At 52.5% G+C, this 16,691-nt stretch overlaps 1 protein-coding gene across 7 annotated transcripts in view; it reads right to left on the reverse strand.

The window, feature by feature from the left end:
- Positions 1 to 932: 932 nt before the first annotated feature.
- MTMR14 (myotubularin related protein 14) overlaps positions 933 to 16,691 on the reverse strand; it is a 43,327-nt gene continuing 27,568 nt past the window's right edge. For 3 of the 7 annotated variants that reach the window (XM_057705891.1, XM_057705890.1, XM_057705896.1), the window contains 8 exons: positions 16,557 to 16,633; positions 16,262 to 16,298; positions 13,768 to 13,838; positions 13,021 to 13,079; positions 12,714 to 12,852; positions 11,835 to 12,014; positions 4,460 to 4,615; positions 933 to 1,530 (listed from right to left, as the gene is read on the reverse strand). In XM_057705891.1, the coding sequence (XP_057561874.1) occupies positions 1,347 to 1,530; positions 4,460 to 4,615; positions 11,835 to 12,014; positions 12,714 to 12,852; positions 13,021 to 13,079; positions 13,768 to 13,838; positions 16,262 to 16,298; positions 16,557 to 16,633 (903 nt within the window). In that variant the 3' untranslated portion in view covers positions 933 to 1,346. The remainder of the gene's footprint in view (positions 1,531 to 4,459; positions 4,616 to 11,834; positions 12,015 to 12,713; positions 12,853 to 13,020; positions 13,080 to 13,767; positions 13,839 to 16,261; positions 16,299 to 16,556; positions 16,634 to 16,691) is intronic. The other 4 variants (XM_057705893.1, XM_057705892.1, XM_057705895.1 and 1 more) reach the window with 3 other exon arrangements.

Below are 16,691 nucleotides of genomic sequence, written 5' to 3' on the forward strand. Positions count from 1 at the left end.
ATCAATCAATCAATCAATCAATCTTAAAAAAAAATCCATACAAAGGATTTTGCATAGGAGATTGTACAGAGTAAATACTCAAGAAATGTTCACAGCTATTAATTCCTGCTTCTGGGCATTCACACTGATGACCTCTTTTGTGTTTACAGTCAGAGGTCAATAAATGGTGGCTGTTACAGCACTGTGCAAAACCTTTTGTCCATGTCTTTATTTATTTTTATTTTTTATTTTATTTTTTTTGGGCACACGGGCTTAGTTGCTGCGCAGCATGTGGGATCTTCCTGGAGCAGGGATCGAACCCATGTCCTCTGCATTGGCAGGCGGATTCTTAACCACTGCCCCACCTAGGAAGCCCTGTCCATGTCTTTAAACCCTCATGACTTCATTGTGTTAGAGATGCAGACACACTCTGAGGATGCAACCCACTCCAGGTCACACAGTAGGTGAGCATGGTGGTCAGCCAGGTCCATGTTCCCCACATCACCCACTGCCTCCAAAGCCCTGGAAGTCAATCCCTCACCGAACGCAGGGGCTGCAGGTCACCTGTACCAGGAGCAGACTGTCTGCTAAACTTGTTAAAAATGAAGATTCTCCCCACCCTCTTCCCAGGTAAATGAAGATCTCAGCAACTTCAAGTCTAAATTTCAGGCAGCCCTGAAAATCTGCATGGATTAAAAAGACTCCCTAGGTGACTAGGGCCCACTCAGGCCTGAGGACCACTGCTCCCACCTTAGCCTGTGACTACATGTCCCCATTTCATTGAAGACTCTCCTGGCTCAGGAATTAAGAGGCACACCCAAGTTTCCAGTTCTCCTTCTGCTTCATCTGTACTCCTTCCCCTATGAAAAGCCCTTCTTCCAGCAAAAGGAAGGAAAGTGAGAACCTTCCAAATAACTCCACAAAGACAGCAGCCGAATGATGATGCGAGAGAGTAGCTGTTCAAAAAGACTTTGATTTCATTTTGTGATCTGTGTCAAACTGCCTCATTCTCAGTGCAGGTGACCCCTCCTCCCCAGGAGACAAGAATGGAAAGTGGGGGTCTTTTGTGAAGTCTTGGCCTCCACAAGGCCCCAGAGAAGCCCCACACAGTTCTGAGAGCTGACAGGAATCCTGGCAAAGACTAAGGTGGGTGGGAGGCAGTGACGAGTGGGGTGGTGGAGACCAGTCAGGAAGCTGAGGATGGGAGAACCCTGTCCTTGGCCCTGCTCAGCTTTGGGGTTGCCATGTGCATGATGGAGAAGGGGAGACTTCCCCCAACCTTGAAGCACCCCTTGGCTGGGCATGGCTTTGATTCCGCTTAGGGCTCAGGTGACAGAGGAACAGGAAGCTGTCATGAGCTGGCTGCTTCATAAGGTGCTGCTACTGGTGCCCCGGAGTCCAACACCACGGACAAACTGCTCCAGCAGACCCCCGATGGCACCAGAGGGACTGGGGGCTGCTGCCCGAAGCCCCACTGTGCTGCTGTAGGCAGCCAGGAAGGCTGAGCGCACCTCCTGTAGCCGAGTCTCCCGTTCACTCACGGCTGTAAGCCTGTGGGGAGGGAAGGAGGGAAAGAGAGAGAATTGATGCATTACCCTGGGGCAGGATCCAACATTCTCAGCCTTACGCCACACTGCCTATCATTCTGCATTCGCCAGTACAAGGCCAGCATCTGCCCCGTGGCCATGCTACCCTTGTGGTTCAGGCCCCAGACATTTGGCCCTGTTCCCCTCTTAAACTCTCTCTCAGCTATCAGGCTGCTGTTCCTACCTGGAGAGGCCAGAGTCCTCACCTTCAGTCACTGCAGTCCCCAGGTAAACAACTAGGAAGGTGCTGGCTTTTCCAGCAGGATTTCTGTTCTGATTCTATCTGCTTTTCCTTCCCGAACCTCTGCTGGCACTTATCACAAGTCAAGAAGGGGAACTAGAAGTGTGAATTCCACATGCGGCTGTTTGATAACTTGAAGAGTCTCTAATAGAAAAGGCCTGAGGTACCAGCCACGCGCAAACTCTGGACTCAAAGTTACTAAATCTAAGGGTAGGAGGGACACAGAACTAGAGGAAAGGTCACAGACCTACATGAGATGAGCCCTCATGTTCCTATTCACCTAAGCACCAAGACCAGCCCTGACCACTAACTCACCCCAAAATTTCCCCTTAAGAGCCCAATCCCTGGGTAACCCCTCATGTGAATCTGTCAGAAGCAGCAGCAATATCCCCAATTCCCAAGCCCAAATGACTTGCACCTAGGTCCTGGGGGAGCACATGGAGATACGAGGATAAATGACAGTCCAGGGGTGAGTATGGGGAGAACAGACCAGGGAAAGTAGACTGGTGGGAGTGGGGTGTGTGTGTGTGTGTGTGTGTGTGAGAGAGAGAGACAGACAGACACAGACAGACAGACAGACAGACAGACAAGAAAAAAAGCAGCAGCAGCAGAAGCTGCAGCAGGTTCTAGGGTGAAGGAAAGTCAAACAGCTCTAGCAGCAGCACTAAGAAAATGGGGCTGATACTGGATTCCTGCAATACCATGAACAACTCCAAAGTCTCCCTTGGCATGTGGGGGAGATCTGTGGCCCTAGATCTTCTTTGCTTCCTAATTAGGTTTCACATAGGCTGGAGGCCTTGTGTGCCTCTTTAGTTTTTCCTTAGAGCATATAACCAGAAGAAATTCAGAAAGTAGTTCATATTCACAGGGAATATTTAGAGGTCCACATGTGCACATGTGTGCATTCTCATTGCCCCCTATTTTTAGGAGGCAGAAAGGGGAGATCACAATCTATTTAGAAACAAGATAACTGCAGTCCAGAGAGGGTATGTGATCCACTTGAGGACACATGGCAGGCAGAGACTGGAGCTACCATAGTGCCATTCCCTCCCAAGAGATGAGCTAGCAGGCTCAGAGAAGTCAAGGCTGATATCCCAAGACAGAGTTGGTAAACAAATTCTTTTTTTTTTTTTTTTCTGCCATGTTGCATGGCATGCAGGATCTTAGTTCCAAACCAAGGACTGAACACTTGCCCCCTGCAGTGGAAGTGCAGAGTCTTAACCACTGGACTGCCAGGGAAGTCCCCAGAGCTGGTAAACATAACAGCTAGGATTTGGATTAAATTTCTCTGACACCAAAGCCAAAGCACTGAACCCACATACTATGTGATCTCACCAGGAGCAACCCTGAACCCATGCCCACCCTGCAGACTGTGAGGCCATGAGATCACGGAGAATCTTGTCCTCCTCTGGGAACTATCCGGAACTTGAGGGCTGGCTGAGAGCACAGAATGCTACCCAAGGCATAAATTGTAGGATCTGGGACTGGAGTTGCCCATTTCGGTGACTAGTGCCTGTTAAGTGAGGGATGCTATTCAGCAAGGGCTAGAGGTGTCTGCTTCCTCCAGAGATGGCTCTCTGGTTGAAGTAGGAAGAGCCTACAGAACCGTGCAGACAACTATTTCCTCACTCCTTCAAAAATCTAACAACAGATCTTGTTTCTGGCTTAAGGGCTTGGCTATAGAGAAGGCTATGCCAGGCATTAGTGGCCTCTGAAGTCCTTGAGCTACTCCCTAGCTACAGGGCCAGGGCCTGTGAGCACCATCCAGGAATCCCAGGGTCTGGCCCCTGCCTGCCCTCAGCTGGAATCTTTCTCAACTCCCAAGGGCATCTTGTCTCCAACCTGTTGGCACTGGAGGGTATGAGCTGGATTCTGGTGGTGATGATGAATACCCAGCACCTGGGGTTCATTCAGCCCACGGTGGGGAGGTAAAGGGCCTCAGGCAGCCCCGGCCCAGGAGCAGATCCTGCTCCCCAGGCCACTGGACGCTCTCCCCATCTGACACCTGTGAAGCAGCAGTGCAGGCGGAGGGCAGGCGGCAGCCAGAGGCAGCTGCTCTGCTAGAGCTGGAAGTCCAGTACTGGAGTCTGGGAGGGAGAGGATTTTACAGGCTTGGGCTTTCGTATCCCCATCCAATTTTCTTTCCTGAGCAGAGGCAAGAGCAGATGACAAAAGGGGGGAGGGGACAGCAAGGAACCCTCGGTTCTGTTTGGGAGCACAGCCCTTGGGCTAACCCAGCTCCATTCTGGCTCTGGTCTCCACCATACACCTACCTTCACTACCCCACTGTTCTGCTTTCAAAGGATTCTCATGTCAGGCAAAGCCTTGGACAAAAATAGAATCTTCTATAGTTAGAGTCCAGCCAGCTTTCCCTAAGGGTGTGCCCCAAGACACCCATGGATGGGTTTTAGAGGCCAGGGAGAGTGAACACACTCCAGTGCACTTCCTGAGCGGCCCATCAGGCCTCCTTCATACCTCAGGGTCCAGGAGCAGTGAGGTATACTTAGCTGAGACACTCCGGAGGGGCAAGGAGCCCCGGCCAGCTCCCTGGGGCCGGCTGCTGCCTGATTCCTGGCCAGTACGCGACTGCTCATCAGCTTTTGATATGGGCGGGGTAAGAGGGGCATCCTGTCTTCTCCAGCAAGGCACTTACAGACAATTGTTAGGGAGCTCATCCGGGAAGCTGAAAGGGAGAGAGGAGTCTGTGTGCAGGACAGCCCGTTCCTGAATACTGCCACAGCCTGTTACCATCTGCCAGCTGCCAAAGTCTGTGGAGAGAGAGGATCCGGGCAGGGGATGGTCCACTGATCTGGGGCAGAGAGGAGAGAGAGGGAAGATGATGCCGTCAGTCATATGCCTGACAGGGGAGGCCCTGGAAGAGTGGGGTGGGGGGCTATGGTGGCCCTGGGACCTGGCCACAAGGGTCTGTTGGTAGAGCATCTGTAAAGTTAATCACTTTCTCCGAAAGTGCAAAAACAGCTGGATAGGTTACGACCAAGAAAGAAGAGCAAAGACCGTAAGTCAGGCTCAGCTGTGAGGCAATGCTTCATGCAAAGACTTACAGGAGCAAAAGAACAAGAGCAAAGCATGGTAACAAAGGTGAGCCAGCAACCAGAGCCTGGATCAGGGCATGCCTGCTCTGGCTGATAAAGCGAGTAAAATCTCAGCAGCACCAAAAGGAGGGGAGCAAGGCTAACTGCCTCAGAAACCAGGGAGGCAGGATCACCCCACTCCCTGTCATGCAGACTGGCAGGCTGGGCAATGCAGAACCCAGGGCCACTGAGGTCCTCTTGGAGAGAGGGGAGAACAAGCCTCTTGGGGGTGGTGGGGGTGGTGACCTAGATTGAAGAGGAAGGTGACCGGAGCCCCGAGCCCCGCCCTATTCCTCTGCAGCGCCTTCCAGGAGCCAAAGTTTGTATTCATAAGCATCAGCCCAGCAAACTCACTGGCTATGCCCAGAGGGAAGGGATGAATCAGGCAGCCAACTTGACAGCTTCATCAGGCCTTTTTCAAATAGAGGTTTGGGGGTGGGGGAAGAGGAAAGCTGTACTGGGAATCTAGCACTGCCACCACCTCCCCACTCACAGCCAAGCCTCCTCTGCTGTCTCTGGACAGTAGCCCAGCTGGTGGGGGGGGGGGGGGGAGAGGGAGAGGAGGAGATAGGGAAACATCAAACATGGCCCTTCCATCAGCTACCCAAGGTCCCTGTCCGCAGAGGTGCATCATCTTTGATGCTTGACCCTTTATTCTCTAATTCAAGAATAGCAGAAGGTGCTCCTGTAGGGACCCAGAAACAGAGCAGAAACATGAATAGTGGTACCGGGGGTAGGGAACCGAGAAATTAACTGACTTTGGCCCACCCGGTTAGCTGAAGTCAAGGGCTTCTAGGCTGAGGCAACAGTCCCCATGGGTCCCCAGGCCAGCCTTATCCTCAAGCAGTTGCCAAGCTGAGTACAGCTCTGGCCAGTGCTGCATCTCCGCTGATCCTAAACCATCTCCATCTTAGAGACAGGGAAATGGCAGCCCAGGCAGGTGAAGACACTTGCCCAAGGTTCCACGGTTAGTGAGTACAAGAAGAAATTTTTAAAGCCAAGATTGATTACAGATTTGTCTTACAACAGAACCACCTTGAGACCAGGGAAAACAGATGGCTTTCTACGTTAAAGCAGCCATGAATGGGACCCCCCTGCAACAGAGAGACCTGCCATATTCACTGCTCCTGCTTTACTCTGGAAGGCGTACAACAGCAGCACTGGGGATGAGGACAGGTCATGGTCTGCTACCTGGTGGAAGCCCCAGGGACTGACAAAGCAGGGCTTCCTTATTCCTAGGTGGAGAAACTCGGTAGGATTCAGGCCAGACACTAACTCTGGTGATCCGTACGTGTCTATAAATCAGAGACAGCCGCCTACATGCAGGAGCAAGCTACACGCCACCATCTGGTGCCTGCCCTGTGCTTCCTCTGGGTCATGCTAGGGTCTTCAGTTAATGCAGCCCCTCTTGAGGTCAGCCTGGCTCCACAAATCTCACCTATTGCTCAAACTTTAAGGTAGAGTTTCTTTTCCAGTTTTTGGGGAAACAATTGCTAAACAGCAGAGTGTTGAGGGAATGAAAGTAATGTGAATTAGACGAGGCTTGTAGGATGAGGGACTTCTGGGGCAGGAACCATGGGGGTTTCTTATGCTCCTAACCCCACTCCCCCAGGGCTATCAGAGATTCACACTTCCAATGGGAAAATGACAGAGAGATGGAATATGGTTACAGAGAGGTTCTCAGCAAGGACTCTTGGTCTCCCAGGCTTGTCCCTTCCCTGTACTTCCTGTGTCCAGCAGGTAGTACCACCAGGCAAGAACCATGTTTGAAGCAGCCAGGGGACAGCTGTGGTATGGAGTAGGCAGCACAGAAAGCAACAGGGCACATGATCCCAAGGGTCACAAAGAACTCTCAGCAAGCAGCCAACCATCTTTTGCATCTTTTTTGAAGAGTGAGCACACAGGTTCCAAATGAATCTTGCTATTTGAGGCTTTTGTCAAAGAAAGGGTTGCAAAGCAACTGTTGAGTTCCTGGGTTTGAGAGCTAGGGGCTATGCTAAGCAGAGAGGTACTTGTAAGGGCAAGTCTTGATTATCTGGCTAGAGGGGACACCTAAAGATGACAGGAAACACTCATGAGAAGGAAGCACCTGCACCTGCACCTGCCCAGTGAAAGAAGGAAGGAAAACCTTCAAGTGAGCCTTGCACTGCTACACAGGTAATGCACCCATTTTTAATAAGCCCCCATGCTCTTCCGCCGTATACCCTTTTTCAAGTACAAACACAGCATCCACCTCCATGGATCTACCTACAGGACTGGAGAAAACGTGGGGCCAAGCCACCCCCAAACAGGACAACTGTGGAGCTGACAGTGCTTCCAAGGTCATCTGTCCACATCCCCAGGGCCCAGACCTCTGCACGGGAGGTTGGCTTCTTGGCAACGTTTCACTTCCTTAGATGGATATGGCCTAAGCCCCTCTTCATAGCACCAACAGAGCTGAAACCCCCGCTCTCTCCCACACCTGCCAGGCACCTGATGTGGGCCAGCTCAGGCAACTACGTTTTAGCTGGTCCTTTTGGGAGGGGGTACAGGAATACCCATGCAAGCAGAGTGGCCCAATCCACACAGCTGAGGTGAGGAGAAAAAGCTCTGGCCTGAGGTCCCTGACCTGGCCTTTTACCTAGCTGCCCAGTGCCCTGACACAGGCCATAGTACCTCAGAAATGAGACTGATAAGGACAGGTCTTAACCACAACTACAGTTTACTGAGCATTTCTAATACTCATGGAAAAGATGCGTATTCACTATGTGCCAGGTACTTTGCTCCATTAACTCACTTAAACCCAAACTTACGGAGACCAGGATCATTACCTGCACTTTAAGGATGGGATGAAAAAACTGAGCTCAGAAGGGAAGTGTTTTTTCCAAGTCACACAGCTAAAAGTGTCAAAGCTGGGGTTGAAAACCCATGCTAGCCACATGATACACTGATCTTCCTTTCTGATAAGAGATGGTGGAGGCCTCAGGGATTGGCTCAGGGATGGACACATGACTTCCAACTGGAATAAAGCACAGAGTTTCTGATCTGTGGTTGGAAAAGAGGCCTTCATGTGATCCCTGGATGTGAGAAAGGAAGCACATGGAGTAGCTGGCCACCATTAGGGAAGCTGACCAGAAGACAAAGCTAGCATGTAGAAGGAGGCAAGAGGTAAGAACCACAGGGAAACGGAGCTGAGGCCTTGATGAGGCTATGCCTGAAGGCTGCATTTTTCCAATATAAACCAACACTTTTCCTTTCCTGTTTAAACTCTTTTGAGATGGGTTTTCTGTTACTTGCATCTAAAAGCACGTGATCTGACAGCTGACAGAGAGGGCTTGAAGGATAACAGTTAGCAAGGACCTGGGGAGTTGCCCATCTAAGCCCCTGATGCGAAAACAGAAACCTAAAGCTATCAAGTGACACGTCTAAAGTCATGCAGGATATGAACGTTTGAGCCAAGACCCAGAATCCTAGCCTTTCAGAGAGCTTGGAAGAAATGCAGAGCCAAGCCACCCTCAAACAGGACAACTGTGGAGCTGACAGTGCTTCCAAAGTCATCTGTCCACATCCCCAGGGCCCTTACCCCACTCCCCGACTCCCAGGCTTCCAGATGATGGTCCCACAGCCTCTGCCCAAGTGAACACCTTCAGGAATGGGGCCTTAGGGAAGAATCCTTCAGTTTAACAAGGGCCTGACCCCACAGAAGAACTGACTTCAGAAATGGCTAGGACAAGATTTATCAGATTCGAAAAATCATCAGTTTCCCCTAGCCTGGACTTCAAGCAGTGGTGTGTGTGTGTGTGTGTGTGTGTGTGTGTGTGTGTGTGTGTGTGTGTGTGTGTGTGTGTGTGTGTGTGTGTGTGTGTGTGTGTGTGTGTGTGTGTGTGTGTGTGTGTGTGTGTGTGTGTGTGTGTGTGTGTGTGTGTGTGTGTGTGTGTGTGTGTGTGTGTGTGTGTGTGTGTGTGTGTGTGTGTGTGTGTGTGTGTGTGTGTGTGTGTGTGTGTGTGTGTGTGTGTGTACACCCCGGACCTCTGAATTCCTGCAGCAGTCCAAGGAGAAGTCTTTTGGGGCTCTAAGTGTTCTCTTGTGGGTCTCAAGCTGGCAATGCCTTTAGGTTTCTCACCACTCATCTCTTGTCTGGAGCTATGGCCCACGTCATACATAGGACACATCAAACATAGGACAGGAACCCTATGTGTTACAGAAAGCAATCTGGTTTCTCTGCCTCATTAAACACAGCCTGGGACAGAACTCATTGCTTATAACAAGCAGTTAGTAGGTGGTGAAGGAAGGGGGAGAGCAGCTATCTGGGCAGCAAAGTTGGTGCCTATGATGTCACTTAGCTATTCAATCAGGCTGCTGGATGTCCCTCAGCCAAGTTCATCTGCTCTTTAGGCAGCTTGGCTTCCAGCTGGGCTCAGCGGTAGCACCATCGTTCCTCAGGCATGGACAGTGCTATGCTAGCAACCCCCACCCCTAAAGGTGTCTGACTCTGGAGCAGAGACCAAGACCACATGCAGCGGGACACCTCACTGACCGGGGCTTGAGGAGGCCTGTGAGCCCTGGTCCTGCTTCTTCCCAGCCGCCCAGCCCTGCCGATGATGAGAGACTTGACAACGGTCCAGAAACGCAACTCCGAAGCTGCTGCAGTGGCAGCTAATGACGCAAACGGGCCATCAGTCTTGCCAGTGAGGGGTATGGGGCTGGGACTGGATAAGAATCAGCACCGCACAGAACTTTCTTCCTAACCCGACACCTACCTCTTAACACCTACCTCTTAACTCAGAACAAAAGCTTCACCAATTCCTTTCACAGGGAAGTCCTACCTTAAAAGAGATCTGCTTGTAGAATTTAGGAAGCTGGAGCATAGGAAACCCAGAGAATTCACATTATAAGGGGAATTTCAGCTGTCACAGATAGCTTTACTGAAGGGTTTCTTTCTACACGGTCCCCCTGCTGCCCACGGTCCCCCTGCTGCCTTAAAAAGCTGATTGGCTAAGAAAAGCAGGAAAGCTAATGACAGGATTCCCTCAGGCACTTTAAGAGAAACTAAATTAATTTTAATGTTAATGGAAATGCATAATTATAATTAGAATGCTCCAAATCTGAATAATCTAGTCTTTCAAAACCTCTGGCAAACAAGCATCCAATTCAGAACCTTGTCTCCTGGCCAGCCCAGCCTGGCTACAAGCAGGCACTCCCAGAATAGACCAGCAGAGCCATCAAACACCTCACCGCAGTCCACCCCACGCCTCTCCAAGGCCTTGTGCCCCATTTTGGTCCAGTTATCCCGGCCTCTTCCACCAGGTCCCAGCTCACAGGGCTGCGCGATCAGGAGGACACCCCCAGTCCTCCTCAGCCTCCTGGACCACCCTAAATCAGCCATAAACATCTGAGCCCATGATGCAGGGGGATGACCACTGGCGAGACAGAGGGAAACCATCACAAGATTGGAACTAGGATCTTTTATCAGGAAGAAGCGAATGATAAAAAGCTAAGGGGTACGATGGGGTGCTGTCTCAGTAGGGGAGCCCTCAGGAGTTGGACAATTAAGACCAGGGAGGACCCAGGGGACAAGAGGAATCTTCTGGTTTCCTTCCCAGTTGCCCAGCAATGTTGCACAGGCAGAGAAGCTGGCAGGGATGAGGAGCAAGTGCTCCAACCTAGAACAGCGAGGGGCATGCAGTGCTCCAGCAGCCCCACAGGACCCTGAGGAAAGCTGTCACACAGACAAGGGGGTGGCACAGAGGATGCGAACGAGCACGGCACATGGGCTGGTCTGCTCGGCACCTTCCCTGCTCAGCAGCCTCCACCAAACCTGTGGGGACAGCGGGGTTGTGGCCTTCGTTTAATAGACTCAGCTACAGCACTGGCGGACAAAGCAGAGCTCCGAGCTGAAGGGGTGAGCACACCTTCAGGGGTGAGCACACAGGACGCCTCTGGACACTGCAGCTGCTATTCACCTAGAGCTGACCGCTCAGCCTATGTGGCGAGGGTATCCTCCCCCACCTTCCTCCATTGCCTGCTTTTGCCCAGAAAGGAAAAAAACAGAGGACGGTGATGGGAGGAGAGTTCTCAAAGTTCTGGGTCTTCCCTTGTAATAAGGTTGTGACCTTTGGGCTCAGTTTCCTCTCTAGTAACGTGCCTGCCACAAGAAAAGACCTGAGATTCTGGAGCAGCATCCGACAGAGCCGGGCTTGAATCAGGAGTGAACTTCAACGCTCACGATCTTCCTGCTAAATGTCTCCTCTCCCTGGAATTTATTAAGGACCTCTTAAGTCGACCCTGCTTTGTTCTCTTCAGAAGGGCCAGACGTTCTCAAGGTTTTAGAAAACAAAGTAATTCACAGGATTTCTTCCCTGGCTCTATGACATGGTATGGGGTCAGCTAGGAAATGCTTCCCTGCCAATGCCAGGCCATCTCTCAATCCTAAGCCCCTGCCCAGTGCTCAGCTTTAATCTCATCTAGGAAACATCATTTCCACAGCACACTCCTGCCACACCTGTCCATCCTGGCTGTGCTGCTCCCTTTCCAGATGTGCAATCTTGCGAGGTTTGTCCCAGCCACACACATCTAGCCTAGCTCCCTACTGTCAGGGCTCTTCAGTGCCCCACCAACTCAGACAAGGAATGGGAGAGCCAGAAGCAACTCGGAGGATCTAGCTCCATCTCTTTAATCGGAATGTGAAGTCTGCAGGGGGCTGAGACCTGGCAAAGGCAACAGGTGGAAGATTCCCCGTCTGCCAGGGCTCCAGGAAGGAGGAGTCTCAAACCACTCTGCGAACCAGCTCTAGCTCTGTGTCTAAACACTAACCCATCCTCCAAACAGTGCATGAGCCTGCAAGCCTGTCACTCTCCGCTGGCCTCCTGCTCACCAGGCCGCAGGCCCTGGAACTCTCCAGCCTTATTAACAAGGAAGGGCTAGCCACCCCACCATTAGGACTTTGGAGTTCCTCACCTGGGCTTGGGGACCTCCAGGGGACTGCTACCCAGCCTGAAAAAGTTGTCAGAATGGTTCGAGGACGAGGAGCTGGAGGACTTAGCTTCCACCAGCCCCTGGTGGGAAGGCAGGCGGTCCTCCGAGGGCTGCGGCCGGTTCCAGAGCACACTCTGTGGAGAGGATGAGTGGCTCTTCCTCCTGCAGGGGAAAGACAGGGCTGCTGGCTAAGCGGCCACCTCAGGCAAACCCTCTGCCCACTTGTACTGAATTTCAGAGGCCACTTTTTACTGCCAGTGGAAAAACGCCACATGGGAGTGGGCATTAGCACTCCCTTGGGCTCGGCCACAGGCAGTGAGAGACGGTTCTTCACCAAGGGATTGTGGCATCTAAACAACACTGACCTACTGTCCTCAGTGCACATGCTGGAAACAGATTCTTAATTAACACTTTAGTAACTGCCCCTCCCTCCAAATGTTACACAAAATCTTGAGCCCTTTGTCCAGGGAGAAAGCCATCTGATTCTCAAAGCAGCTGACCCTCAAACAAGCTCCCAATTCCCAATCGTCATTTTGTATTCACTCCTTTTTTCTAAGCTTGCTCCCCAACTCCCAGGCAAATGATACAAGGGAGCACCCCCAGGAAGTCCCTTTAACACCAGTCCCCCAGTCTGCGCAGCCCAGCAGCTTCTTCCTTCATCCTACAGGGAAGCCTGGCCCTTTATGCCCTTGGGCCACCAAGGCAGTGCCCCTCACCAACCAGATGGCTGGCCTCTGAGGCCCAGTAGAGACAGCAGGGCATGGAGCTCAGCTCTCAGACCTACTGTTGGGGGCCCCTTTGTTCCTGCGGCTCCCTGGAGCTCACAGCTGTTAGCAAGCTTAGTTCCAGCCTGGCCCTCACCAAGCTGCCTGCGTCTGTGCTCCTGCAGGGACCAGCTCCACGGTCTCATAGGTGAAGCTCCCGGCAGCTCCTGGGGAGCTCTCCATGACCAGAGAGAAGTCACTGCCAAGGCTGGTGGTGCTGCCACGGTCCTTCCGTCCTGCAAGAAGCCAGTGCCATCAGTCAGCACATTATCTTCTCCTCCCAGGGGTCCCCCACCTCTTCTTCACCATACAGCTGGAAAGAGAAGTTTCTAGAACAAACAGTTCCCATGTGGTCTATAATAAGAAAGATACACAGGGAAACGTCTGCTGGGCCCATGACTCACTCAGCATGCAGAGATCCTCCACAGTGAAGCCTGCGTCCCGGGCTGGCAAACTCTTCCTCCTATAAGCAGAAGCCAGAACAGGGATTCCAGACTGGGCTGGGGTCTCCTTTGTCCCCCCTACGCTGCTCACTTGGGAAAGAAGCTCCAACTCACTGGAAACAGGTCCTACCTAAACTGTTGCAAAAAGGCCAGGCCCACTTCTGGGAGGTCAGCAAAGCCTGCCTCCTCCCTGTCAGCATAGCCCCTCAGAGTTCAAGTCTGCTGCAACACACTAGGGGTTCAGATTTGGAAAGCAATGGAACACAGCAGAGACACCCACTCTCTCAGGGGTCCTAAAGCAACTACCCGGCAAGGCCCCTGTGTTTGCCAGGCTGGAGGCAGACTGCTCTGTGGTGGTGTGCTGCGCAGACACACCTCTGCAGCAGTGCAGGGAAGGTGGCCATCAGCTCAGGTAGGAGAATCTTCTGCCTCGGCGGTGGCATGGGGCGTGAGGAGTCCCCCTATCCTGGGGCTGGCTTGTCCCTGCAGCAATGCGCCCTGCTCTTCTAGTCACAAGATGAGCCTCTTCACCCACTGGCTTGCCCCAGGTACCCCCACCTGCCCTCAGAGGGAAGGCAGGGACAGGAGGCCAGTCTGCCAAGCATGCAGGGAAGCTGGGCAGCGATAAGACAGCGAGCTAGACCCCACCTGCCCTCGTGTGGCCCTCTCAGAGCACCTTGCTCCCAGGGAGAGCGGGTCTCTCCTCACCTCTGTGTCTTCAGAGCAGAGAACTCCTCAGAGATGATATGCTTCAAAAAATTGAAGCAGAAGAAGAAAATCTGAGAAACAGACCAAAAAGCAGCACACATGAGAAGACAGCCATCTACAGGGAGAAGAATATAGGTGGCAGAACTCCCAGGAGAGGGCGGCTAGTGACCCTGTCAACCCCTGCTGGACAGCAGCCCTGCTCTGGGGATCCTACTGGATATTCTGGTGCAGAAATAGTACGGGTGGCGGAGAGGGCTTAGCAGGTCGGGCAGGTGTGCCTGGGCTGGGGCAAGGAAGGAAGGGACTGTGTTTCCTTCCTGGGAACGCAAGAGGGTAAGCCAGTGATGTTTCAAACCATCTTCAAATTCCACACACATGCTCTCAAGCTATGGAAAAGGATGAAGAGAACAGCAGCTTCTCCCCCTCAGCCTCTCCTAAGAACCCTAGGGAGAGAGGCTAACAGGCAAGGACAGCCGGGAGAGAGAATTTCTGGGCAAGATTAATGGACACAACAGGAACACAATGGAAGAGCAAGGCATCAGATTCTGTAGTGGGAAATACCCAGAAACTTGCCCAGGAGAGTCAGGGGTGAGGGGCAGCCACTGCCTGGCCCACAGCCTGCAGTGCTCAGAAACTGTAAGGGGCACAACGAAGCCTGAGGCAGGCAAAGGCAGGAGGAGGCTCCCGAGTTCTGGCCCCGCATCCGCATCCCCATCTCCGTGAGCAAATTCTCTCTTCTCCCTTGCAGCCAGTGCCCTCATCCAGCAGGCCTCTGTGAAGTGCACACAATGCATAGTTTCTGCAGTGATTCTGAAAGGTGTGGGCCATCAACCCCCCACTTGGAGAAATATCTACAGGGTATCCCAGAGCCTCCTAAGATTTCCTCAAAAAATAAAAAAAGAGTGAGAGTGCCCAAGTGAGGCCAGTATGAAAACTTTGTTACATAACTTTTTTTTTCCTGTGGCCATCCCCACAAGGCTTGTGGGATTTTAATTCTCTGACCAGAGATTGAACTTGGGCCTTTGGCAGCGAAAGACGGAGTCCTGAGTACAGAGCCCTAAGCACTGGACCACCAGGGGATTCCCTGTTACATAAAATTAAATAGGTGTCTTCACCACAGACTTTTTAGTCTTTAATATGCTAATGTGCTCTGAGAGCCTCAATGGCAAAGCAGGGGTACAGAGCGCTGTTTAACAGGCCCCAGCTTTTTGCATGTTTTTTAAGTATCAGCATCTAGAGTGTGTGGGGAGAGGCAAGGGAGGGCTAAGAGAAAAACCCACATCCTGCCAACCTTCCCAGCTGAGGAGACCCCCTTGTTTATGCGGAGACATGGCCAGGGTTTGAATCCAGAACCCCCTGGGCCCAGTCTCTGAAGGTGGAACTTGGCCTGGTCCGGGGATGGGGAGACAGCATGGGGGGGACAGGCCCTGGAGTGCCAGTGCGCGCAAGTCTCAAAATGAGAGGCTGCAAAGGGGCTTTACGTGCAGATTTCAGTGCCACAGTCACCGCCTCTCACAGAGTTCACGGAGGCCTCTGAGGAACAGGCTTATGAGCTCTGCAGTCCTGGCAGATGCGATAAGTGCTCAGAAGAGATTTGGAAGGGCAGAGGAGCAGCTAAGAGGGTGGAACAAAAGAACGCGCAAGATAAGATGCCCAGAAAGAGGTGGCCTCAGGAGGGTGAGAAAGATGCTTCAGGAAAATGGGGGGTAGGGGGAGCCAACACCGCGTGCAGCTCCCACACTGGGCACCTGGACTCATTCTCTTTGTGAGGCAGCAGGATCAACACGGGGAGACTCAAGGTTAATCACATTACCCAAGGTCACTCAGGTAATAAGTGGCACAACGAGGGTTCACACTCAGGTCTGACTCCAGGCCTGTGTGTAGGGATAACAGGATGAAAACAAGAGCATCAAAAAGACAAAGACTGCTAAAAGCAGCAAAAAGGATGAGGTGTGGACATGGCAGAGGAGGAAGGAGGGACAGCACCCAGACAGGAAGGGGACCCAGGGCTCCCTGGCTGGGCCTGGTCTGGGGCTGGGCTGGTGGTGGGTGTGGGCAGGACCCTGCTTGCATGGATGGCCCAGGGGCTTAAAAGGTGCTGAGTGGATGTGATGAGAGAAGGGAGGACATGGAAGAGCTTCTGGGTTTTAGCTGTAAGGATGCGGGAAACAGGAAAGGACTTGTAAATTGGTTCCAGAGCTGAGTGCAGAAAACAAGGTCACCCATAAAAAGGCTGGCACAGAAGGAGAGGAAGAGGACTGACACACGAAGATCAATGTCTTCTCCACGAGAAAGGGAGACTGAGGCTCAGAACGGGGGCTGCTGTGTTGGTTTTTTCTCCCCACCAGGCTGCCCAATCCCAGCACACACCAGGCAAGGAACAGCCCCCAAAGTGTGGACACCAAACAGACCATCATCCTGTCCCTCTCGGGAGTAAAAGAGCCCGAGCTCACAGAGCCCTGATGTGTGCTCGCGGGCTGTGAGCAGTACCCACCTCCTCTCCTTTGCTGAGTCGATCTACCAACATGTGCCTGCAACAAGAAGGCAAGGAGGTCAAAGCGAGCAGTGCCCAGACAGGAGGACGAAGGGGAACCAGAGCCACAGGGACAGCCCATGGCTTTGGCACCACAGCCTCAGGTGGGCCTGACCAGCACCTTCTGTCTTTCCATGCGGGTGGGACTGCCTTCACCTTCTACCCTGTCACAGGAGCCACCACACCCACGCGCACAAAAACGTGGTTCCCAAGGCACTGCTTCCACCCCACAACCTGACATTCCCCGAAGGCTCACCCGAAGAGGAACCAGTCGTAGGCCACTGTCAGGTAGAGGATCTCAGCGGGCTTCAGGGACGTGTGGATGAGCCCGTCCTGGAAGAGACGTTCCCAGATCAGAATGAAGCCTCCCCATGACACCCTCTCCTGGCCT

Source organism: Hippopotamus amphibius, chromosome 13, assembly GCF_030028045.1.
Source record: "Hippopotamus amphibius kiboko isolate mHipAmp2 chromosome 13, mHipAmp2.hap2, whole genome shotgun sequence".
NCBI classification, from domain to species: Eukaryota; Metazoa; Chordata; class Mammalia; order Artiodactyla; family Hippopotamidae; genus Hippopotamus; species Hippopotamus amphibius.